General features: G+C 45.0%; 1 protein-coding gene across 1 annotated transcript in view; it reads left to right on the forward strand.

The window, feature by feature from the left end:
- Nucleotides 1-2,817: 2,817 nt before the first annotated feature.
- The window catches only part of PLCH1 (phospholipase C eta 1), a gene marked incomplete at both ends in the record, with an annotated part of 51,960 nt that continues 28,248 nt past the window's right edge, over nt 2,818-26,529 (forward strand). Inside the window, 5 exons of the mRNA XM_079540017.1 lie at nt 2,818-2,896; nt 19,759-19,905; nt 20,253-20,496; nt 22,949-23,078; nt 25,611-25,781. Of these exons, the coding sequence (XP_079396143.1) occupies nt 2,818-2,896; nt 19,759-19,905; nt 20,253-20,496; nt 22,949-23,078; nt 25,611-25,781 (771 nt within the window). The remainder of the gene's footprint in view (nt 2,897-19,758; nt 19,906-20,252; nt 20,497-22,948; nt 23,079-25,610; nt 25,782-26,529) is intronic.

Genomic DNA, 26,529 nt, shown 5'->3' on the forward strand with positions numbered 1-26,529 from the left:
AGGAATCCCTTCTTTAAGAATGATTCTTTCAAAGCCAGTTGGCTGGGCAGGCAGTGCAGTGTGAGCTTGGAAGCTGGTGCAGAGGCTTTGGCACTGGGAGGTAATGGTGGGCTGCACCATTTGCTGTTGGCAGGAACCATTTGTGCTATCAGACTGACTTAATGTTATCTGTCGGAGTGCTTCAGGAGCAGGAAGGGGAGAGGGCAGGTGAGACAAGAGGGGATTCGCAGTCTCTCCGCCCTGTATATTGCTGGCTTAACTACCAACTCATCTGTCTGAGTGCTCTCCTGAGAGCTGTGCACAGGACAAGGGAGTTCCTGGGTGCTAAACGGACATGTATGGGAGCAGGGCTTAGGGGAGTGCTGCCTTGTTGGTGTCCAGCCTGTGCAGCAAGAAGCGTCTGTTACAGCCGCACAGAGCAGCCTCTGCCTTCAGAAGTATCTTGTATGTTTGGCTCCACGAATTCTAGAATCCATTTCATTTCCCAAATATTTTCAGGGAACTTTCCTTGGAAGGAGTTTCCCCCTCTATCATGACGATAAAAAGTCTCATTTGTTCATCTCATCCCCATGTATCCACACAGACCTATTTCTTTGTGCGCGTGTATGCATGCACGAACGTAACTTGAACTTATTTTTTTCTATCAAACTTGAGCAAAATCAATTTACTTTCAGTAATAACTGCCTTCATCCCAGCTTGCAAATTCCGCCTTCATCCCCAGCTGCTGGGAGAACCTTTGTTGCAGGCAGCAGCATGGTGTGGGGACCCGCAGTGCTCTGAACAAGGGCGTATTGTGTGAGCTGGGAGGGAGGGAGGGGGCTGCAGGTTCTCTTCAGAGCTGTGATATGAGTTCTGTGCGGGAGCTGAGCGAGAGATGCCATCTCTCTTTGTGTGTGTAAATTCCAACGGATAAATACTTGAGACGATTTCTGTAGTTAAAATAGCGATGCTTGTCTTTCCAGTACCTGAAGGAAAAAACCTGGCAGTAGGCTGGGTAGCAGTGATAACGTGATTTCTGTGCTGCTGACTGTCAGCTTGTGCCTTACTAATTAACACCAGAAGAGTGACCATAGTTGTGGCAAGCTATAATGAAAGCTCATGGCCTGGTAGGGCAAAAGTCCAGCAAATGCACAATGTGAGATGTAATGGCAATAGCTGCATAGTGGGCCCAGTTGCAGTCAAACTGGCCTTTAGTTTGAGCAGTACGTGGTGCATAACCAGAACACAGCCTGTAATGGAGGTGGGAGGGAGGTGGGGTGGTGACTGAGCAGACCAGGGCTGCTGTGGCTGCTGCGCCGAGCCTTGGCCAGGCAGCAGAGGGGGGTCCAGTGAAAGGATGCGGCTGAGCAGCAGGCCGAGGAATCTGCGGTTAATTTAAATACAAAAGAAATATGAAATGCTGATTTGTTGTCACCACAACTGTGCAGGGAGCCCTGCTGGGCGGGATGGGGCGCTGCGAGGCCCAGCTTACGGAACAAAAGGCTGAACTGTCTGAATGGAAGTTGGGTGAACTGACTCGAGCACAGCCTCGTCTTGAGTTATAGCCACCGGCTTATTAATGAGTTAACTTGCACTGTTTTGGGCTCTGAACGTAACTGTTCTGGTTGTTGCCATTGTCCTGGGTTGTGGCAGTGGAACAGCAGAGCAGCTCATGGTGGAAGCTTTCCCAGGGACTGCATTGGGATTGTTTCCCACCTCATCGTCAGCGCTTGGCTTCAGCTGCTCGTGCTCCCTCGCTTGGCTGGGCTTTGCTTCACGTTGGCATGGTGTGCAGATCCTTTTTAACTGACTGGTACATGCTGCTGCCTGGGTCTGGGGAACGCTGGCCGTCAGGCGGCTCGGCCCAACAGGGCTTTGGGCTCGTGGCCAGAAACATTGCCGTCTGCTCCAGGTATCAGTGTGGGAGCATCTGCAGCCAGTTACCACGCGTGCTCCCATGTCCTTGTCCCTGCTGGAGGCACAACCATCCTGTGGCAGTGCTGGGAGCCTTGGCCTTGGTGGGCTGGGGCCAGCATGGACCTACATGTGAAGGGGTTGGTGCTTGGCTCCCCATTCTCCTGGGGTTCTCAGTTTGGTTTGTGTGATGGGGGTAAAACAGAGACACGGGAAGTAAGGAGATGGTAAAGCAGACTGATGGCTCATCAGCTGCATCGGTACAACGTGGAACTGAAGAGTGGGACTCTGAGCTGAGAGCATCTCTTTGCTGCGTAAAGCTGGGGTCCTGGGGCTGAAGGATGTAAATTTCACACAGCTGACGTGAGCAGATCTCCTCAAAAGTGCTGCCCATGTGCTGTCCCTGGAAGAGTCCCTAGGGGTGAACATCCCCCAGTGTTTTGATTCCTTTGATTCACTTTATTTATGTGGAAATTTAGCTGGGGACAATCCGTATTGTTTTATGGTGTTGTTGGATGCGCTAGCAGCTGTTAAATGTGGGACAGCATCATGAAATAGATCCAATTGATCCTTTCTCGTGGCCATGTGGTGGCCTGCAGGGCTGTGGGGCTGGATGAAGCAGCAGGCTGCTCTGGGGCTTGGCAGCACTGTGCTGGTGGGAGCTGCCCCATGGGGTCCAGCTGGTTGCATGGGCTCGGTCTGCGCCTGTCCTTTGCTGTGTGTCCCTGGAGGTGGGCTGGTGTGTTTGGAGAGTGAAGGGCTGCATTTGCTGTAGTATTTTGAGGGTAAGAATGATTTGGCATGAAGGAATTTGATAAGTTCTCCTTTACAGTTCTAGCAGTTACATGTTTCTTGTAAATGAACAGTTACTCATTCTGTTTCTGTTTGTAGGGTGGCTGTCTTTGGTGAGCAGAAGATCTCAGGATGAGTTACTGGAGCCTGGATAAGAAAAACTGCCTGCAGTACTGCAGACACTTCTTGGCGGACAACGGCGTGTTTCATGGTAAGCAGCAAGCTGTATTGTTGCCTTCTTTTTCCTGCTGAATCCAATGCACAGCTCAGCTGTGGGGTGCAGGGCAGCTGCAGCTCAGCTTGGTGGCTGAGGTTCTGCTGGACAGCACTGCACAAGAGATGTGTGCGTGTCCCAGCAATTAGCATGTTGCTCCTGACTCCTACAAGAGGTGTTGATAGAGCTGAAAGGGATGAGGGAGGCTTTTAAGGATTAGCTTGTTGTCAGTGTGCCTTTTGGAGCCTTCTGATCCTGCAGCTTCTGGCACAGGGCAGTGGTGAAGCAGGGGGGATGAGTGCCTTTACAGGACAGGAGGGATGAGTGCCTTTACTAGCTTCTTGCATGGAGTGATCTTGACTATACCACTGGGAAATTAGGAAAGAAAATCTCGTGAACTCTGTGTGGGAAAAGTACAATCTGTTAGCAGGGTCGGTACTGTTATTGAACCCCTTGTGACTTGCTGACAGTTGTGCACACGTCCACCTCTAATGTCTATTAATTCTAATTCAAGTAGCTTTTACGACTTCTAAAAAAATTGCTGTTATATTTTCATATTCTGACATTGGGATCATGGCTGTTCAGGGAGCAAGTGTGCAGAACTGTTGATTAGCTTATTTTTCTACATTTATGCGTGCTAATATTCTGTAATGGTTAAATTAAAGACGAGACTTGTTTAGCAAATAGCTGATTTTGTCTTAGTAGTTCTGAAAGTAGCTTTTCATACTTAGACCAATTATCTTTTCCTCTTCTCTCAGAAATACAAACCTTTTGTTTAAATTGCATTTCCATAACTGTAATTAATTCTCTCCCTGTTTCTAATTTTGTTGTCTGGCCTCTCCACCTCTTTCTTTTCAGACTTTGATATCAATAGGGACCTGACCGCTGCTGGTTGGGTGTCATGTCCATTCAGTCTTGCTCTTTCAGAGCAATGGACTAATTCAGTTGTATTGGGCTTGCCTGGGAGGTTCACATTTCAGTGCTGTGATTATTATCTGTAACTGAATCTTTAATCTGGAAGAACTGTTGCACCTCATTTGTGAAGCAGACATAGAAATATCCCACTGCATTTGCTGATGTTCTAAAAATCTTGGGGTTATCTTTCTCCATGGAGACTTCAGATCTGGAAGCATCCACAGAGACACCCAGTACAAAAGCTTGCTGCTCATCCTTGTTCATTGTCGTGTTTCCTTCCTATCCATCAGGGACTTGCATTGCTTTGAGAATGTAACCATGTGGTGTTAAAGTTTTCCACTTTCAACTGAGGTGTTTCAGCACAGGAAACTTGTGGGCTGCCCAAATGAGAATGCCAAAGCTCTATGTTTATTAGAAGTAGTTTAAACATCTTTTTCTGGGAACAAACAAATAACAAAACGAATAAAAGCACCCAACCAAATCCCAAAGCAACTGCAAAAATCTTTAAGCAGAAACACCCAAATGAGACCACAGCCCTGCATGCAGAACCTGTTAGAGCACACAGTGCCTCTAAAGAAATGTCAGAACACCTCCCTTGGAGGATGAGCAGTGCACTGTCAGCTCCAGTGTTGGAGGCCTCTGGCTGCAAGCGTAGGTGGGGTGGGGGATGAAGTGTGAGATGTGGCAAATAGCAGGACAGCACCTTGCTCATCATGCATTAGCTGGAGACCCGCAGACAAATGCACCTTTGAATCTTGTGGAGTAAGAAAGTGTAAGTGCTCTTAGATAAAGGCATTAGTGCTGCAAGGCCCGGCCTAATGCAGTTCTGATCAGCAGCCTTTAAGCAAGTGTAGCTCAGGAACACGCAGAGAAAATGTCTGCGGATGTGCCCAGGAGAATCACCTGTAAGAGGAGTCAAGATCCATCTGGTTTATGTGGCTGGCTATAAATACACTTGCGAGGGGTAAATGTGGGAAAGAAGCAGCTTATTGGAACTGATAGGAAAAGTTCAAATTGAAACATTGAGGACTGTATTGAAAATTGTCCGTAGGCATATAAATAGATGCAGGGAAAAACTAACTGCCTTTGAGGTGGAGGCCAGAAAGTTTTGATCATGGTTAGAAGTGCCCTGACTGTGCCCCTGCTCTGGAGCTGCAAATATGATTAGTAGCAGCAAGCAATATTCTGGCAAATGTAAATATGGACTGGAGGAGTGTTGAAGTGGTGCCAGGTCAGTTCCTGTGTAGCAAACAGCAAATGCTAACAGAACTGCTTCCATTCCCTTCTGGGAAATGCTGCTGTACTCACTTTGTGCTGCTCACTGCTGTATTGTAATTGTGCTTTGAGGCTCATGCATGTTTTTAGGCAAGGAGAAACTATTGATACATGGCTGCGTGCCTTACCACAGGGCTTCAGCAGTTTGTGTGTGAGTAATGACTGAAGATCCGTATACGTAATGCTCCAGCACTATTTGCATCTAAATTGCCTTAGGATTTCTCATCATTTCCAAATTTTGCTGGGGGAAGCTGCTAATCACTTCGTTTGTGGGATGCTAAAATTCTTGTCTGTTTGTCTGAAATTTTTTGTTGCAGAAATGGAGGTTGCTGCTGTGCCTTGTACTCTAGGGAGTCTCATCTGCCTAGAAGCAAAAATGTCAGTTTTCTTCAGTAACAGCACTGTGTGCACACAGAATAACAAACTGAAGACAGATCTGGGTTTAAGCTATTTTAGCAGTTTCTGTAGAATAGAGAAAGAGAGGCTCTTACAATGTTGAAAGTAGCCTAAAGGACTTGGTGAACCTACTTTCTTTTCCTGTTGCAGAGAGTGCCAAAATACAAAGTACATCATGCCTCCAGGCTCAGAAGATTTTTTTTTTTCTTCTTGGGGTTTTCATGCTGTAAAACCATATTTGATTTGTTTGCTGGCAATAACAATATAGGACTGGCTGTGTTGTCAGACCAAACTTCTATCTATTTTGCTAGCAAATATTTGGGGCTAGAAGTATAAAGGAGGACAGGGATATACCAAAGTCTTCCATTCACTCCCAGCACCTGCCAGTCAGTGATGTAAGTGCTTCCCCAGCCAGAAGCTGCATCTGAATCTTTGCATTTATTACTTTCTCATCTCATAACTTCTGAAGGTTTTTTTTAAATTCATTTCTTTTGGCCACCCATGGGAACGAACTCCAAGGCTTATTTTTATCGTTGTAAACCTGCTTGAAGGAAACGGTCATTGCCACGTTCAGGCTGTAAGCAGTGGAGAAGGTTTGGTTGCTCAGTCTCTTCCCCTGGATTGGAGCTAGGGTCAGGCTCGTCAAGTCAATACACTCTTGCATCATGTTTGGTGTATCTGTAGCTTTGGATGCCTGCCTTCCAACATCTCACTGAGGAAATGAGTGGAGAGTGCTGTGATGATAATGCTTTCTTCTACTCCAGGAAAGAGAAAACAGCAAAAATGGCAACTTTGGTCTAGAGCTCGAAATTGAGGTCCTGATCTGCTGAAGTTTGGCTTTGGTATAGCAGTACTCCCATTTCCTTCCAGTGACTCTTCAAAATGAGCCACTCAAACACCCAGTTCATCTGGCACTAAACAGAGTACTTTCCAGCAGTAATTTTGCCATCTGCTGCTGTGCAGCGAGTGGCCCCATCCCAGTGGCCTTGCAAAGGAGATTATGGAACGTTGACCTGGATTCTTGTGCACTCTTAGTCTGTTGTTTCAGGAATGTCCAGCTCATCTTTCACAGGGTTCTTGCAGATCACCTACTTGTAAGCATCTGAAGTTGAGCTGGGGAGAATGCCTTGGGACAAGGAAACAGCTTATCTTGAGAGGGCATCTCAGTGATTTCCCAAATGTCATGCATGCAGTTGTGCACTGCTTTTATTAGATAAACTCCTACTGCTGTTGCACAACCAGTTTTGGGCAGCATCTCGAGAGATTTCTTGTGGCAGGTGTTATGGCAGTGCTTTTCCTTTTGTTTCAGTCTGAAGAGCTGAGCTTTTATGCGGGTTCTCAAAGGATTTTTTTTCCTTTAGTTATCTTTAACTTTTGCGTTCAATGAGTGAGAAGATAAAATACATGATGTTCTATATAATAACGTGGTCTGTTTTGTTTATTAGAGCTCAAATTTGGGGGGAATGATTTGGGTGAATGGTATTGCAGAATTGTATGTATATGCTTAGCTTTGTGTTTGCTGATGGGCAGTGCTTCATGATTAGTTCTGCAGAAACCTCATTCAAGCCCTATGCTTGAGGCTACAGTGCTAAAGATACCAGATGTAGACTGCAGGATTTTGCTCTTACATCTTTATAGTCATCTTCAATTTAAGTTTTGTAATGATGCTTGGGAAAGAAGAAGTTATAGTGTGGTAATTCATACTTTATATTCTGATTATATAGTAAAATATGCACAATTCCTTCTTTAAAACAGACACACGTCACTGAAAATGTATAGAAAAGAGTGTTAAAAATTAGATTTAAAAATAAGTTAGAAAAGAATTAAAAAATCCTAGAACACAAACTGCCTCTCCGTGCTCTGCTTCATGTGCAGCTGCAGTGAGAGGAGCAGCTCCATTTGTCTCAGGGGCTCTGGCTCAACGTGGTTCAGACAGCTAACCTTTCACGTTGTGTTTTTCCCCTCCTATCTAGCTCAGCTTTCCAAAGAACGGTGTCTTCATTAATGACAAAGGAGGGAAGTTGATGAAAGCTTCAGTCTGATAAAAATGATGAGTTGTTTGTGCAGATAACATAAAATTTTATTTAACCCTAGCTGAATTTTTGGAAGATTGTATTACGGTTTAGGTTTAAGATTAAATTTGTGTGATGAATACGAAGCTGTGTTTGTCTTCTTAATTCTTTATCTACTTGCTGGAAGAGGTAGAAGTTCTCTAATCAGCCTTGCTTTCTCCGTAGCAGAATTAGCCTTTTTACCACTTTCCAGCAATTTTGACATTGAAAAAGGAAAAACTGATGAGCCAGAAAATTAATATTCTTCTGATGCTGTAGCTTCTAAACCTAATTGTTGAACCATTCTCGTTTATTGGAAAATTAATATTTGGCAGTAGAACTTGGACTGGAGCTGTAGTCCGAGGGAGGTTGAGCCCTGTGGGGCTGCTCCATCTCCGTCCCACCCTGCACACAGCTGCTCGTGTGGGGCCACACATCACGGGGTCTTACCCTGGACTTGCTGCTTTGGGTTTGGTGTGCAGCCTTCAGGCATTTATGTGATCTGAGGCTGGAGCTGCGTGGAAAGGAAGAATTACAGTCTGCAGGTATTAAGTGAAAGCTTTAAATCTCCCTTCTTAATGAGATGGTGGGGATAGAGCTTTGGCACTGCCCGCCTTGTACCTCGAGGTGCTTGCTGTCTCATCTCAAAATAGTCTCTATGGTTTTGTGATAGAGCTTTGAATGGCAAATGAAGAAAACTAGAAAATAATATTAGACTGGGGGAGATGGATTTTGACTGAATGAGTATCTTTTTAATGAGTTTTAGTGCTTTTGTAGCTGAGATTGTCAAAAGCTATCCGTGAGATGAGGCTTGGAGGACATGTAATGGGTTTTATTGAACCAGCTTAAAAAGTTGAGAAAACAGACTTCTGAGTATGCAAGTCATTGGCAGTGGTTGCCAAAGGAAGGAAGGGCTGTGGGGCAGAAAATGTGAGTACACTGCAGTGCAGGGTGTCTTTGAGGGCCCAACAGTTTGAGGTTTGGCCTGGGCTGATAGGGTTGGGACTGGATGTGAAACCTGGCTTGTCAGCAGAGAGTCATCATGGTGATTGTTTCCTGAAGCTGAATAAACTTAGAGGTATTTTCATACCATTGAGCTTTTTTCCCCCAAATTATGTAGAAATCGTTTGTTTGTTGTGATGTTCTTGGTGAACTATATTGCATACTCTGGTTTCTAAAGCCATACAGCACTTAAACATTTTGATTTGTAAAGTGAGCATTATTTTGAAGCTGAAGTAATGAGGAATGTGTTAGTGATGAGACCAGCTTTCCTGTTAAGCAGCTACGTTATGATGCCCCTGTCACAAGAAATAGAATGAGAGGCTAGGAATTATACTTTGTAACGCGTTATCAAGTGCAATTTGATATCTCAGGAATTAAACTAAAGACTGGTGACAGTTGATTTCTTTTGTTGTTGTTGAGTTGCACCTATAACACATCAATTTACTGAGATGTGAATGTATTGACAGCTGCCTCGAGGCTTCAGAGCAGTGACTTCATCCTTTAGAAGTAATCTTGTGAAGTGAGGTATGAGCCACTGTGGAGTAATTAAGTAGCTCTTCCATTTCCCTTATGATAACTGGGATGAGTGACACTTCTCTCTGCAGAATGTGACTTCCCAGAGCATTGCTGTCCTCAGTTGAAGGTGTGATGAGAAGCAGAAGCCTTGAGCGCAGCCAGCAGTGATCCCACAGTGTGTTCTTGGGGTTGCTTCATTTTATGTTTTCGTTTGCTGGCTGTGGGAGATGTGTCTTGTGCTGTGCTGCAGCCTATCATATGCTGACTGTCGGAAGCCTTGCTATTCGTGTTAGCAGCAGCTAAGAAATAAGGATTTCTTGCTAAGTGAAATGTGCGTCAGCTCTGCTTGTATCTGGTCTCCTGCCTCGCTCCGAGTTGTCTGCATGCTTGTCTCATCCCCCCCACCTCAATCACACTCCGTGCAACTTTCTCCTAGCATGCACTGGATAAATTCTGTCCTGTTTTGTTGCTCTCAGTCTTTGAGAATGCAGCTGAGGATTCCTGGTGTAAAGGCTATTCTGTAAGAGCCAGCCAGCAGAGAAACAATTAAAAATGCAGTAAGTCAAAGATGAGAAGCATTATAGGTGGAGCCTGCTTCGTTCCTGCAGTGCTTGTCAGCGCAGTGTCCCCTTGGGCTCCATCACAACTAAGTGCAAGTGTGAGTGTTTCTGCCCATCATTCCACACTGACTACGAACCTCTGAGTTTCAAAAGCATTGGCTTGGCTTAAACAAGTGCGATATTGGCTGCAAGCACGGCAATTTTTTCATAGCTGCCGGGAGAGTTAGTGCTCAGCATCTCTCAGGAGACTACTTGTTCTTACGAAATCAAATGCTCAGTGATGCACAGCCTGAACCATTTGCATGCTCTGTGCTCCGGCTGGCCTCGTTCCACAGAGCACAACGGGCTGTGCTCCCCGAGATGGGGGGAGAGGGGAGGAGGGCACCCGGCCGAGAGGAAGGAGCCCTTCCTGCAGAATCCCGTGGCTGACGGCGCTGGGAGTTACCTGGAGGCGAGGGAGCTTTTCCTCTCGTGCATTCAACCTGCGTCACTCGCTCTGTAGCTGGGCTCAGTGTTCGGTGACTGCTGGCTTCCAGGCTCTTGCCCACACTGCGCTCTCCTGTGCAGGCGTTGCAGACCCTTCAGCCCGGAGTGGCAGAATCGCAGCGCTGCGTGCGCGGCTCGTGCCAAAAGTAGGCACAGCTCCTGCACTCCCGCAGCAGCAGCAGCACGGAGCAGACGCTGCCAGCTTTCCTACCGGGTGGTGCCCTCTGGTTTTGAGGAAAGTTGCCTGGCGTTGCCTCTGGATTTGTTTGTCTGTCTTTTATGGCTCATGAAAATCTCATCGTGCTGCTCGAAGCGTGGTGCTGGGGAGGTGCTCCCGTACTTCTGAGGGCTGCTTTCCAAATGTTTTCTCTCTGGAGATGTGAAGATTCAGTGGAGGCTTTCCTGCTGTGACAATTCCCGTTTTCATTGCCGACGATGCACAAGAGTTGCCAATTTAATGGCAGACCTTGAAGTATATAAAAATTTAAGTCCTGAAAAAGGTAAGGATGTTCCAGTTTGTAATTATGTGGGAAGAGCTCAAGTGATGTCTGCGGTGCTTATAGAAAAATGAAGGATGCTTTGTTTACCGTGGGTAACTTTTATGTGCTGTATTTATTTGGGCATCATTAATATGAAAAACAAAACCCACAAATCTTTCTGAATATTTCAGAGGAAAACTTGGTGTTTTTGTGTCAACTTCAAAGTACATTTCTCCATGTAAACATATGGATTGTGTGTGCTGTTGCTGTGGTATGGATAAAACAGGGCTATATTTTATCTTAAATCATTACAAATGTATTTGTCTTTAAAAACACCATACCTCTTGATCTTGTTGTTCTGCCATGGCATAGTTTTCCATGGGAATGAGCATCTGGTTTTTCTAGTAACACTTACAGATAGAATGCAAACAGATGTGCAAATAATATGTGAAGTTCTGATCAGAGAGCAATGGATCTTTTTGAGACTTGTGGGGGACTGATGCAGAAAGGAGGGCACCTCGGGTAGGTTGAACAAAATTGGATGTTAAGTCAGAGCTGGATAGAAAGTAGTAATTACTTGAAGCCTCTAAATGGCTATAGAGTAAAGGCCATTGGAGGAAGGAGAAATGAAGATAGCCGAAGTTTATTTTTGTTTTATTGTATTTGTGTCATTTCTGATGTTTGGTTATGTGTGAGAAATTTTTTTAAAAGACATTTACTAAAGGGAAAGCTTCTCAAGGTTGGGTATTCTATCCTCAATTTTGGAAAAACCAAACCAAATGCCTATTCTTACTATTCTGTAAGAAATTGAGGCTGCTTTAAGCAGCTGTCAGTTTCTTGTGCATCCTATGGGGACAGCTCTGTCTGTTGGGGTGCTTTGCTGCAGCTCCCTGTGCTGCATTCATGTTTTGGAGGTTTCTGTTACACACAGCTCTGCATTAAGTTTTGATGCACATAGTAAGGGAAAGGAGAGCAGGTGTTACTCCATCTGTTTGCTGAGACACAGCAGGTAATGGATAGGTCCCAATGAATAATTTACCAGAGAGAGCTTATTGGGAGGGTGTTTTTTGGAGTGATCCTAGAAGAAAAGCGTCAGGTTGAACTTTTGAAGCTGCTGTAAACGTTCTGTATGTATAAATGCATTCATGCCAAGCGTTCAGCTGCTGGTGAGCTCCTGTCTGAAGGCATTTTCTAGTCCTTTTTCTGCAGACAAGCATAGCAGCAGCTGCCACCCATGTGGTTGTTGCTGCTCCTTGGTTGGTTGCTTTGCTGGGTGATGGCAGCCCAGGGCTAGGGGCACCGAGGCACTGTCCCACAGCTCCGGGCACTGCAGGTTTGTGGCATGGATGCAGGAACAGTGGCAGCATGTGGGCATCCTGTTCTGCAGACCTCTAGGAGTTATCCTGCTTTGTATTTGTTCATCCTGGGTTGTTCCCATTGCAAAATAACAGTTTCTGGCTGATGGAAGCAGGAGCACGGAGCCTTCACAGAAAGGCTGGTGAGGAAGGGGAGGATGGTTGTATGTTGCAAAAACAGGCACTCTATTGCTTTCCCTCTTCGGAGGTCATGTTTTGTAGGCATGAACCTATTTGCACTCATGAAGGGTGGGAGGAGGTGAGCACTTGGCCTCCTGTCAGGCAGGTGTGAGATTGCATTCACGATACCAGTCTCACCCGCAGCGATGAACGCACCTAAGGGTGCTGGTATGGCAGCACTGGCACACCATGGTGCCACGGCATCCCTTTGCTGCAGAGCCTGCCCAGGACCTGGCCATGAGTGGCTGCAGGAGGATGCTGCTCCCCGCCTGCCCGTGGCTTGGCTGTAAGTTTGTGCCTTTCGGGTATGAGTTAGTGAGCAGGGGTCGGCATGGGATGCGATGGAAGGAGGTGCAAGGAGGAGGTATGGAACTGGGGACCAGTCTTGGTCCCTGGCTGACCAGCAGAGCTTCTCTCTGTCTGTTCCTGCTCCAATGAAACTGGAGGGCTGTAAAGCAGCAGCCAGCTGCATTGAGCTTGGTCTGCTGGCTGTGGCAGCTGCCTTTTGTAAAGCCATTGCCAGGGCTTCTTTGGGATGCTTGTATCTTTGAATCTACCCAAGCGCCTATAAATTAGGTATTAAGTATAGACCCTAGCCTGGTGAGTGATGTATAGGGGCATTAGCTCTAGATGAGGAACATGCAGTTCTGACTACTATTGAACGCATCAGCCTCCTGCTGTGAAGAGCTTGGTCTTCCAGAGGTTTAATATCAACAATAGCTTAAATCTATCGCAGCACTGTATGCACTTGCAATAGATTAGTATGGGCATGTGGCAGCTCTGAAAGCTTTAACACACTGGGTGTTGGCACATAGAAAAGTGAAGCAGCTCGTGAGCAGCCACAGTATGACTGCATCAGGAATTGCCAGGGCTGTTGGAGCCAGGTCTGAACACTGCTCATCTCCTTGGGAGCCCTCCCATGGGTTTTGCAGGTCAGAGACTTGGTAGACCAATTGGTAACTAAGTTATGAGTCTGCAGAATGCTTAGCATTCATTTATTCTGATCAGTTACGTAAGCTCCTCATTCAATAAATCTACAGAGCACGTAATGCATAACAGAATCAAGGTGCTCTCCTGTGTCTCTCAAACTGTGGCTAGATGGAAAGCTGTTGAAGTGACCATTTTGCTGTTCCATGAAGATGAAAATGGCTGCATGCTGTGCTGGGATCAGTGCTTATGGTGTCCTCACTGTGGAAGGCAGCACCCAGGTGAACCTGGTGAAAGAGCTTGCAGAGGCAGATTGGCCCAGCTTCTAACAACACAGGCTTTACCTGCAAGAGGAAACGTGTTTCTCCCTTTGCATACGTCACAAATCTTGAAGTAGTCATTTAAGAAGCTTGTGTCTTAGATGTCAGCTTGTTAGAATGCTGGCCGCATTGTGTGCTGGTGGGTGTGCTTCAGAAATTACGGGTAACCACAAGTTGCTTTTTTGATGATATCGGTGATGGGAAACAACCTCACAGCAGCTTGTGCCTGTTGGCAGTCAGGTGCTTGGTACGCTCAGCAGTGTGACTGACACTTGATTGGAGACATTTCCATGTGTTGCCCATAAGAACAACAATTTGCATGGAACCCACATGCACAAAGCGTTTATTTCAGTAGTAAAATTACTTCAGTACTTGAGACTGTCAGTTCACTGTTTGACCACAGAGTATTCATTGTTGGTGACTTACACCAAGACAGTTTGAGAATGGAATAGAGAAGGATGTTTCTTTAGGAAAATTACTGTTTCTATGAATTGTGAATAAACTAATTCATATCATCTGTTGAACTGCAGGCTTCATTTATTGATGTAGAGGTTAATTAACTCCACCTCCAGTTGTGCTCCGCTTTTCCCCCTCCTGCTCTCTGCTGGAGCCCCAGCTGCAGGTTGGTCTGGTAGTCAGAAGGAAGCAGTGCTGCCATGCACTGGGTCACTCTTCCAGCCCCTCTGTCCCTCCTGTGCCCTGTGGTGCGTTCCCCAAACCGGGCTGCGATGCAGTGGAGCTGCCATGGGTTGCTGTGATGTGTTGCTGGTGCAATGCAAGCTGTTCTCCCTTTCTTTTTGCCTGTTGCTACTGCTGCTCCTTGCTCTGCAGTGTTGCAATCAATTTCTGTGCCTAGGGATCCTCCTGCAATGAGGAGGATTAGGATGTGAGAGCCTGTTAACTATGTTTGCTTAAGTCTGTGCTTCTTGTTTACTCTAATGATGTGATGTATTTTGACAGTTGGCCATCTATGTGGTTAAGTGGTTGCACCTTTTGCTGTTAATAAAGGAGCAATTCCTTACTTTTAATAGGAAATTCAGTAGCCCTCAGCCATCCTGTGCAGCAGAAGCTCCAGAGCTCCCAAACTGAGCAGCTCTGATGGAATCTGTTTCTGAAGGAGAGATGATCTCGGAGACCCTGTATTTCAGCAGCCAGCAGCAGGGATGTCCCCTGTGACCTGTTGTTCTGCCATTCCCTGAGCTCCCTGTTGGCACTGCTGCCCTGTCTGGGCTCTTGCTTCACGAAGAGACTGGAGCTGAGGTCCTGGAGCCCTGGGACCAGTCAGGACTGTGGGGTTCCACAGCAGGACAGCTGCCCCTGCCCAAGAGTCTCTTCTTGGCTACTTGCCCCAGTGCTGCTGGAATGAAAGCTGGGCCAGTTTCTTGAAGATAACAGTGAGAAGTCTGCTGTGCTGGCAGAGGGAAGGTATCCCTGAGCAGAGATGGAAACCATGCATTATGCATTGTGTCTGGGGGCTGTGCTCTCAGATTTCAGTTTCAGTGCTGAACTGTAGATCTCAAAAAGGGGATCCCAGGCCCTGTAAGTGCAGTGCTGTCCCAGCAAGGCATTTTCTGCATTGCACCAATACTCTGTGAAAGATAATCTCACAATAGGAATGGGATTTGGGGGTGTGGATCCAGTAAAATCCTCAGGACATCCCAGGCTTCTCCCTGCTCCCATTCTTCTGACTTTTCTGGCAAGGAAGGGACTCTGGGTGCTCCCAGGGCAGGAGCAGTAGCTCAGTGCTGTCATGCATCTGCCAGCTATAGAGCAGAAGCTTTCCTCTTGGAGCATATATATAATATAGGTAGAGATATAGAGACCGTTTGAATTGCTTTTCATGGAAGCATCAAGCTGGAAATCTGAATAAGTGAGGCTGATCAGTACTTACTATGAAATATATGTTACTCATAAACCATAACCGCTGGGAGTTCTCACTCCCAAGTCTCTTTAACAAACAAAAGCTCACACCAGACAGATCTCAGACCTAAGGGTTAAAACTATAGCAATAATTCTTTTCTCCCCTTCTGCAGGGTGTGTGGTGGTGGTCTCCACCTTCAACCACTTTTTGCCTGCATGTTATTTAGTGAATGTACAGGCACGAGTTCTTCAGGTTTAATGATCTGCACAGACTGTGTTGGTGTGCTGTGGGTGCCTCTTTGGGTTGTATGTCTGCTCTCCTGGGCACTGCAGGGACCTGGCAGCCCCAAAGGCAGTGCTGCAGGTGGGGCTGAGGATGGCTTCATGCTTGCAGAGGTGCGAGAGGTCGTCCATCTCATGTCAGCACTTTGCCCTGAGACGATGATTAAAGCCACTGTAAGAAGCTTAAAGTTATGTAAGGGGTTGGGAGAGTTACCATAAAGCAAATTAAAATCCCGTGTCCAATATGAGATGTGGTTATTAGAAGTGCTCCTGGCTGGAGGCAGATTGCTTGCTCTGCCCTCTTCGTTATCCTGTGCTTCGTTATGTAACAACCCAGCCAAAAGCAGCATGATGGTGTTAAAGGGAAGCTGCACAGGGTTCCATGTGTCACTGTGGCTGTGTGGGACTTGGATGAAGTGTGCTCTCCAGTGGGTGTGGGGAGCCTGTGAGTCCCAACAGCATTAGTGCAATGGCCAACTTACAGCAAGAGGTGGCTGCAAGGTGGGATGCTCAGAGCTCAGATAGAACTTTTGTGGTTTCATCCAGAATGTCTTTACTGCTTGGATCCCGCTGGTACAACTGCATGCTGTTCTCTGGTCTGAGGTGTGAGTGCTCTTTTTCCCTCCCCCCATTGCTTTGGAATGTGGCTGTGCATCATGGCCGCTGTGCTCCAGGCACAGCCTGCGGGTGGGAGCACACCTTGATGACTGCAGCAGTGCAGGTGTGGAGGTGGCATGCAGGATGTGCCCCTGCTTTGAGGATTGCAGGAGGTGGCCTCAGGAGCTGTGCAGTGCTCCTGCTGCTAGGGTGTCTGCTGTCACTCCTCTCTGAGCAGAGAAGCAAGCTGTCTATTTGCAAGATGCATAGCTGGACTAGAAATACTCGCCTCATACAGCTGGGGAATGCCAGAATACAGAGGGAGGAGCTGATGTTACAATTGAAAATAACTTCTGCATTTTATAGGTTTATTTTATGGTTTTATTTCATCTCCTTAAGCTTAATGTTGGCTTAATGCAGACTGCATATAATTTAGAAATACAATTTATATCCTCTTTAGTAATTACACTTCTCATTGTCTGTTTGAAAATACTCTTTATGCCTTATTTAATCTCTTTATTCTGTCAGATGGCTGCACCATTAAGTCCATAAAAGCAAGACGGAACCTTTTCTCTTTCAGTTGCACTTCTAAATATTAATTTCATAACACATAGTAGTACAGTGGGGAGAAATAAGAACTATTTTATGTATTGCTTTTGTGTATGTGAACAGGAGGAGAGAGAAGCCATAACGTTCATCTTTCTCTTATTTTTCTTTGCAACTCAAGTAATCTCACAGCTCTCTTGCAGGATGTTGTACCTAAAGCTGTTAGGTATATTTGCATCTTACTGTGTTGGCTTTATTAAGGCCCACTGTGTTAATTTCCAGAGGCTTTCCTGTGGGCGCGCGGGCTGTTTGCACACAGCAGCCACACAGCCTGCTCTGTGTAAGCAGGGTGGTTTTGTTGGCTGTCCCCTATGGATCCAGTGGCTGCTGTTCAGAGAGCGGTGTGTGCTGTCAGACGGCTGCCTGGAGCTCCCTGCAGGAGGAGGTGCAGGTGGGATCCTGCTCAGCTGCCTGAGGAAACATCAGCATGCATGGTTGGAATGGTGTGTGTTGTGTAACCTCCTGCACAGACCCACAGTGAAAAGCGTGGGACTTGCAGCTTTCTTTGCTCAGGCAGGTGGCATCATCCCCGTGCAGGCATGGAGTAAAGTTACACACCTGGCAGCACACGGTTATGGATTAGAGCTCTAGCTTAGCATCTCTGGCATAAGTGAGGTTTGTTGGGCAGCGTGTCAGGTGGAACGCATTGCATCCCCTGAACAGGTGATATCTCAGGTAACATCTGGGCTGGCAGGCTTGGATGCCTTCCTTCCTGGCGGCGGGGCTCTGCCAGTTGCTGAACAGCGTGGACATGGCAGAGATGGTGCAGCTGGCACCCATGGGTCAGCATTCAGCCTAGCGCTTGACGAAGGAGCAGAGCAGCTCCTGCAATGAGACGTGTATTGCTAAGAGTGATAGTCATTGCTTTGTCTGAAAATATATGGTGCCCATCTCAGCTGTGTGCCTGGCTGGAGTCTGAAATCAGCGTGCTGCAAATAGGCTTGGAAGACCTTTCTTGGTGTGCTTGTGTTTCATAAGTAACTGAAAAGAGAGGATGGTGTAGCTTGTAAGTTAGAGAGAAAGAGGAAATAACCTCCTGAAGTTGGATGCTGTAGTACCTAGGCTGCCCCAAACCTTTCTTTAAAGTGCATTCCTTCTGTTAACATGTATGCTATGGGGATGATGCAGTGAACTTTCTTGTGTGTCCACTGTTCTTATTACGTGTTTTCATTTGGGTGGTATGTTCTGAGAACTGGGAATGTGCAAGCGGAGAATTGGTGCTTACTGCAGATGGCATTTGAGAAATGGAGAATGAGGAGATCTTGGTGGAAAGAGGATTTCTTCCCTTCTTCTGTATTTGTGAGGAAGTGCTCTAAAATCTTTCATGTAAATTTGATTTGGAAGTGTATCTGAAAACGTATTGTGAAATGCATCTATTTTTATCAATAAGATATGGTAATATTTGGGCAATTAAAACAGTGACAAATAAATTGTACAGTTGTTGTCTGTTGCAATTATCTGATTCTGGTCCATCTGCTTTTCTCACATGAAGGAAAAGCAGTCCCCTCTCTGCTGCCCTTTGTTAGCAGTCCTCAACAACAGCTCAGTGAAATAGCTGTTTTCCTCACAGGTGAGCTAATGCTAATAGGAAGACTTAGGTGAGAATTACTTCTCTTTGAGACTTATTAGTAACTGATAGGCTTAGGTACAAAGAAGCGGATTCTCTGTGTTGAGTAGCTTGTTGCTAAGCCTCTAAGCCAAAACCTTGCTGTAATGGAACACTCCAGCAGTGAAATACTGCCTGCAGCCTGCCTGCCAAATTAATGTAGCGGTTTGGGTTTCCATATCCACACTCTCTCACCATCTTCTTTTATGGAGGACAATTTTATTAAGATGAGTTGGAGGCAGGCTTGCAGTGAACTTGTTCAGAAGTGGGAGGCTCAGTCCTGTGTGCAGGGACTGCTGCTTCAGTTACTCTTCCTTCTTTGAGGCTGCTCCTCCATCCCATGCTGTTTGGAGCCATAGCTGCCTGCTGCTCTGTGCACCTGCGGGTGGCTTTGTGTCAAAGCCACGATGGGTCACTTTGGGTACCCTTTAGTGACAATGGCACCTGTTTCTGCCTTCATTTCCATCTCTTCTGGTTCATCTGAAAGCACTGCCCAGTCCACCCATCTGTTGGTTCTGGCTTTCCCAGGGAGCAAGAGGCTGTGTGAGGGTCTTTGCTGTGGTTGAGGAAGAGGATGATGATGATGATGATGATGAGGAGGAGTAAAGACAGAGCTGGGCAGTGTTTGGGAGCCAGCCAGGGTGTAAGCAGATCAGCAGGTGACGATTTTGGAGTGATACCAAGTGGGGAGAGGCTGCAGACAGATAGAAACAGGAAAGTAATTTAAGAACACAGCTATGCACTGAGATCAAGGCGAAACGTTATCTTGATCTTAGTGCGTGGAGAGGCGTGGGAGGGAAGAGGTGAGATGAAATGGAGGAGATGGGTCTACTGCAACCAAAACGAGGAGGAAGACTATCATCACAGATGGGATGGGTAGATAAAAAGAAGCTATCACAGTGTGTGCTTGAAATTTGGTAGCGGGAGAGGAAGGCTGTAGTTGTGTGTGTGGCAGCGCAGTGGGACTGCGTGTTTATAATTCCATTAACAGTTCAAAGTGTGTCAGAATCGAAGGTAAAGTATTACTGAGCACAAAGGAATGAGGACTGAACGATGGTCTTGCCATTCAGAATTGGCAGTGCTGGCTTTTAAAATTACAGCACATGTCTAGCAATTTAAATATATATAGTATTATATATTATAATATATATAATATTATATATGTATTTGAAGGAAGTAAGCATAGAACAAGATAGAAAAGGAATATAAAATATTTCCTTTCAATATTTTATTTTTGTTGACTCCTGTGAAGGTGTTTTGACAGATGTGTTCTATTTTCTTACAAGGAGAACTTGTGAAGAAGAAATAGTGTATGTCTTGCATTTGCTGACACTGAAGGTGAAAGGCAAAAGTTTTATGTCTAGAAGAAGTTTGAAAGTCGCTATGTCATTTTATTGGTGGAAATAGATGGCTGTTCAGTTGCACTTGCTCTGTTCTGCTTCACAGTTGAAAGATGCATGAGTGTTATGCAGTCTGGGACTCAGATGGTTAAGCTGAAGAGTGGAACCAAAGGACTTGTTCGTCTCTTCTACCTGGATGAGCACAGGACCTGCATCCGATGGAGACCATCCAGAAAAAGTGAAAAGGCAAAAAGTAAATCTGTAATCCTTTTAATTTCCTGGGAAGTTGAGTATTAAAGTGTGGATTACAGATAGGACAGCGAGTAATGTGTTTTAGTTCTAGTAATTGGGCTGGTATTAAATGTGGAGGTTGGTGCCCTGCATGTGGCAGGGGGTTGGAGATTCATGATCCTTGAGGTCCCTTCCAACCCTGGCCATTCTGTGGATCAGTTGCATAGTTTAAAGTGATCCCCTATTACAATCTAATGTTAAAAAATGCTTAATGACTCCTAGCCTGAATAATGCAGAGTTGTTGAAAAGCAGAGTGTGCTCAGATGGCTACAGAAGCACATCAGTTTGTGTTTTCTCGTTTCCCCACAGTTATCATCGATTCTATTTACAAAGTGACCGAAGGCCGTCAGTCTGAAATCTTCCACCGCCATGCAGAGGGGAACTTTGACCCGAGCTGCTGCTTTACCATTTACCACGGCAACCACCTGGAGTCACTGGATCTGATTACCTCTAACCCGGAGGAAGCTCGCACCTGGATCACAGGGCTGAAATATTTGATGGCTGGGATAAGTGATGAAGACTCGCTCGCTAAGCGGCAGAGAACCCACGATCAGTATCCTTTTACAGACCTGAGTACAGTACTTACCTGTTTTGCTATGGGGTGTTCTTTCGCCTCCTGCCAGCTGGACCAAAAATGTTGCCACTGATTGAGATGGAAATGTTAGATAAGTGTGACATGTATTGCACATGTGTGCATCTGTTAACTGTGCATTAGGGACTGGATTAAACTCCATTGAATCACAGGCAGTCCTGCATTTTGTTAGTGAAATCCCTACCAAAGTGTCAGAACACACATTTGTAGTTATCTCATTGAATACTAACCCCAGCATGTATATAAAGGATAGTTTGAGCGAGCCTCCAGTGCAATAGTGTTACTCCTCTGTAGCTGTTCTTTTTCCATGTTTTTCTTCAGTGTTGTTTGTGTGCAAGTATATGTGGCCTGGCTGGTCTGAGGGCTCCTGTGCTACTGACCACTTGGTAAAGCTTCTGTGTCTGGAGATGTCCATCACGGAAGGATTTATGTCATCTTCTGTTTGCTCAGCTGTGCTTTTATTCTTCTGCTTCAAACTGCAAGGTTTACTAGAAGGCATTCAAGTTATTTACTGGTTGAAAACTTTGATTTCTTAGCCTTTGCCCAGTTGAAATTCTAAACTTTTCAGTCCTTTGGTAAAATGGCCAGTAACTTGTGGCCCTCCGTTTCTCTTATGTGATGTGTGTCAGATATGTGTCTACATTACAGCCTCCAGTGTTTGTGAGAAGCACAAATCTTTAGAACTCCTTAAGCATTTTTGTAGCCTAGTAACCCAAATGAACTTCTTGCAAAGATTATGTAAAGATTATGTTCCCTGAGTATTTTCCTGGTTTGTTTTCTTCTGCAGGAGAGCAGACTAGCATGTTAAGTACAAAGAATGCTCTTCCCTCTAACTAAAAATACAAAATCAGCACTTTATCTTGATAGCAATTGTTATCTTGTCTCTTTTTTGCCTCACAGAAGGCTGCAATGATCATTTGTAAATATTCCTCCTGCACACAGACACAGTAGATGTTGTAAGTTTATACTTTCAGTGGTTAATTCTGATGCACAGATCCATTTGAGGGATATATTGCATGCTCTGTTGCACACATACTCAGCTTGCTATATTTATCCATGGCTTCTCTGAGCTGCACGTATCTGCTGTGTGTTCTCTGCTGGTGAAACATCCCTTCAGACCTTGTCTGTGTTATAAATGCAGCAGCTTGGAGACAGCACACAAACGACCATGTTACAGTTCCAGTTTGAGCAAGAGCTTAGCAAAAGCTGCTGAGGGATATATGCTCAAAAAGGGGCTAAAAGTTACTGCTTGAAAAGCGGAGAAGTTCAGGCGAAATTAAGGGAAGTGCATAAAAATGTCAGAGCAAGTGTAGCAATACTTGAAAACTGCTGAGTACGTTGTTAGAGAAACTAATGTCAGAAATAAGAGAGTGAAGGGGCGAGTATTGTGAACTGGAAGCTGGAAATAATTGTCATAAACTGGTACCAGCTTTAAGTATTTAAAATGAAACTGCTGTCCATAGCAAGGTCAAGGATGAAAATTGGTTCAAACACACACAAATCTTCAGAACATCCTAGGAAATGTCATTGCATATAGCTCATCTCTACAGTGTAAAGAACCAAGTCCTGCTTTTTGATCTTGGCAGCTGCTAGCTTTGATGTCATTTCGTCCTAAATGTATAATTGCTGTCCTTTTTCTCTGTACAAATTATTACCTCATAGACTTGCTGTTCTTTGGGACATGTGACAAAAACGTGAGGGTAGAAATATTGGAGAGAAAGCAGGGGTCAAAGGAGTTCTACAGAGATGAAAGAATGACTAAATACACAGATGAAATAAATGTACGATAGTCTAAGAGGAAAGAACATGGAAAATCAAGAGTGGTTAATTGTTACTGAGGCTCTCATTAACCTCTGGCTTATAATAGCATACTTTGCCTGGTTCGGTTGAGTCTTTATTCCAGCCCTTTGCATTGGATTAATGTGATCTCTGGTATACAGATGGCTGTTGGGCTTGCATCCTGTGAGTCATGAAACCAGTTGCCCTGAGATATTAACTCTGTGTGTCAGCAGTCTTGGTTCTACCAGCTAGATGGTGCAATAGCAAGCAGTACCAGAAAATGTACAGTAGTAAAAAAAAAATGTTTGGTCTGGCATCAGCACGGGGAGTACAATGTAGATAGCATCAGGTCTTCGCCAGCAATGAGTTTTTCATGGCATACCCCAACATCTCCAACACAGGTGGTGGGATATTTTAATTCACCAGTTTTGCTCAGAGGCTCTGACTTGGAAGACACGTTTGTGACAGCTGGATTGAATGATGCTCAGTTCTTCTCCCTAGCAGAATTTAAGGAGCTGGGGAACTCTTATGCTCCTGAGTTTGGAGCTCCTGAGTCCCTTACCTGCCCAACTGCTCTGCTTCCCTCTTCCAAGGGGAGATCACCCTCTCATACCTTTCCTTGACGTGTTTGTAGCTGGGTGAAGCAAACCTTTGAGGAAGCTGACAAGAATGGAGATGGCCTGCTGAACATTGAAGAGATCCACCAGCTGATGCACAAGCTAAACGTGAACCTGCCCCGCAGGAAGGTGCGGCAGATGTTTCAGGTTGGTGACCTCCAACACCCACTGTTATTGGGGTGAGACAGTGCTGTGTCTGCTCAGATCCAGAACAGGGTCTGGAAGTTTGGACATAACAGTGTGTCCTCCGTTCCAGATTTTTCCAAAGTCATGTCATTTTATGGACAAAAATGCATCAGAATGCTGGCTTAACAGAACAGGCTACATAGAATTGAATTCATTAATGCTTCATAGAAGAGTATTCATTAATAGTACTTTTTAAAATGCATTGTTGTTTTCATTGCTATGAACTGAATTATTCTATGCTGGCATTGATAGGCAATAAAGTTGTTCTATTGAAAATTTTTTTTCATTTCCTTTGTGGAAAAATATTTAATAGAAACTGGCTTTATGAAAGTAATTACAATCTTTTAAAAATTCCTCTCTTTGCCAGAATCAATTTTTTATGTCTATTGTGTGAAAACAGTTGCTATTTTCCACCAGTCCATTTGTTTACACTGTAGGAAAGGAAAGACAATCCAAGGCATAATGGAAAGCAAAATAAATTTTTATAACTTCAAAAAACGGTGCTACCCAGAATCCAGTTTGCTATAAAACATGGGGAGGTGGGAGAATCTTGTGTGGTCAAAAGTGCATTGTTTGTCTGGCATAAAGTCAGCATTGGAGATGCATCTCGTGGAGTGTAGGTCACTGCAAGGGTTTGGGAAGCGTTGAGATTGGTAGGGTTGTGATGCAGAGGTGAACTTGAATTGCGTTTGTTCTCACAAGCAGTAAACATCGTTTAAGGTGTGGGGAGGTGGTTTTAAAATCACAGTCAACACCAGATAGCTGGGAATGAATTTCTTCTTGGCTTACTTGCTGTGATCTGAATTTAAAGCTCAGATGACAGTAGCACTAGCAAAATGTGGTAAATGCAGCTCCTTGAGTTCCTTAGTTTTTGCAGATATTGCTGGCTGCTGCAGGAGAAGCAGACCATTGGGAAGCTATGTGCTAATAGGAAATAGGCAATTAGTTTGCTCTGGATTATTAAAGTGCTAAAGAATGAGGTAAGGCAATTGCTAACAACCTCCAGGGAACCAATAGGGAAGGGCAAAGTAACTCTGGGACAAATCCTTACCCCTATATTTAGCTGTCCTGCATGGCTCTTGCACTTGGTCAGCTGCGGTTGATGCTGTTTGTGAGGCAGGGTTGGAGCTTTGGGGTGAGCACCAGCAGCTCTCTGGGGGAGCATCTCTGGCTCCACAGGGATGGCTGGGCTCACAAAGCAGAATAGGTCTGTCCTGCACTGAGGACTGGAGCGTGGGGCTGCTGCTTTGGTTGGTTGTACTTAGTGGGAGTCGGTGTAAACGGTGCCTCCCATCCTAGGGCAGGCTTGAATATGAATGAAGCAGCTTCTGTGAAGGGAAAGTAAAATGTCATCCTTGGAATGTAAAGCAGACCAGGCCTGCTCGTTGCATCTGCTATTAGATGGGCTCCTTTGCTCCAGAAGGAGGTTGGGCATGAACTGGTAGAGCTTTCTTGAGAAGGAAGAAGTGATAATGAGATGGAGATGCTTACTCCTTCTGGAGAGGGATTTCTGTTTGGTGAACCAGTGCAGAGACAAGCCATCAGGCCCAAACAAGTCAGTGTTAGGAGGACTGCAGAGAAGGCATTCTGACTTGCATAGTAGCAAACCCTGCCTTTTTAACACTGCTTTGAGGGCAACAAAGGGGTTTATTATAATGAGAGAGAAAGCACTGTATTACATCTATGAATAAAAGGGATTTTCGTAGGAGCATTAACACGTTGCTACACTTTCATTTTGTCATCTGCTTACACTCTAAAACTCAACAGGAGTTGCAGTTTTCCTGAAGTTTGGTTATTGTGGAGACCTAGATAATGTTTGACAGCAGTTCTCCAGAATATATTCTTTGTTTTGAAAATCCAAAGCAATCCTCTTAGGCAGATGTTCACAGTGAAAAGCTTGTATTAACATACGTTAAGTACTGTTTTCTTCTCTTCCTACCTTTAAGGATAAACAAAAAACTGTAATCAAGACTGGGGCTGCTGGGGTTGTATTTTGGTGTGCAGTCTTACTGCTGCTGCAGTCTTGGACCCCCTGTGGAGAGCTGACAGGGGGATCAGAGTGCTGCAGTTTGAATTACCATTAATTTAAGACTGTGGCCTTGTTTTGAATGTTTTTAAATGTCAGACTCTGTTAGAGGAGGCTAAGGGGTGAAATTACAATGTTCCTTGCTATGTTATAATCCAGATAACTGCAGGACATGAAGGAGGGCAATAGATCAGAAAAAAAGCCCAGGGTGTGCTTCTTTACATGGGAAACAAGTTCAAAACTGAAGGTGGAACTGAGACCTTCGTAGGGATCCGCAGTAGTGCTGTTTTCACCCCAAAATGCAATAGATAGGCTAAAATAACAGCAAAATGATAACACTGTGTGTATTAGGATTTGAGCCTGCAGATTCAAATTGTTTAAATTTCTGTTCTTATATATAACTCTTGTTCTGCTGTGTTCCTTGAATTCACCTGCATCCAGCATGCTTACCCGTCTTTTCCTCTTAGGAAGCTGACACAGATGAAAACCAAGGGACTCTAAATTTTGAAGAATTTTCAGTGTTTTACAAGATGATGTCCTTGCGTCGAGACCTCTACTTACTGCTCCTAAGCTACAGTGACAAGAAAGATCACCTCACCGTTGAAGAACTTGCTCAGTTTCTGAAGGTGGAACAGAAGGTATGGAAATATATATTCATACATATCTACATGCATATAAATCAATTCAAGTATAGGGAAAAAGTGGTGTGAAAAAACTTTAGAGTGGAGCACTTGGGAAAGAACTATGGGTTCTTTTCCCACTGTGGAACTTAGGAAGAAATATGGGTTTCCTTTTTTGTTTAACCATAGATGTAAATGCTTCTAGAAACAATCTGAGCTTTTTTTTGTTACAATGTGGTAGAAGAAGGGGCAGCATCTGGAAGAAATCTCTAGCCATGCCTAAATGTGTTGATCCAGTGGAGGCTTTCCTGCCTATCTGGGAAGAAACTGATCACTGAACTATGGAAGTTGTCTGTGGAACTCTTGGAGAAAACTGGTATGCTAGACAGTGAGGAACACTAGCACTCATGTTTACTTCTGACAGTTGGTCCTGTGTTGTTTGCCCACCTTTTGGATCCACGCAGAGAATATTGTTCCACAATAACCTCTGTGTTAACACCCCCAACCTACTTGTGCTTCATGAGTACAGATGCTGTGTGTTGCCTGCAATCACAGGATAGTGTCCTGTGCCATTCTGGGATCCTGCCTGTAATTACTGCTTTATCTGAGTTATCCCTACCATAAAATTGTCAAAAGTCTCTGCTTCTTTGTCGCTTGATTTTTTTCCCCTGCTGACTCTTAGGACAATTCTATAGCATGTACAACTCCTCAGTTCTTCCCTTGAAAGGGGAAGGCTCCCCTGAAGCACAGAACATTGTTCTATCAC

Source organism: Tetrao urogallus (assembly GCF_951394365.1).
Source record: "Tetrao urogallus genome assembly, chromosome: 9".
Classification (NCBI taxonomy): Eukaryota; Metazoa; Chordata; class Aves; order Galliformes; family Phasianidae; genus Tetrao; species Tetrao urogallus.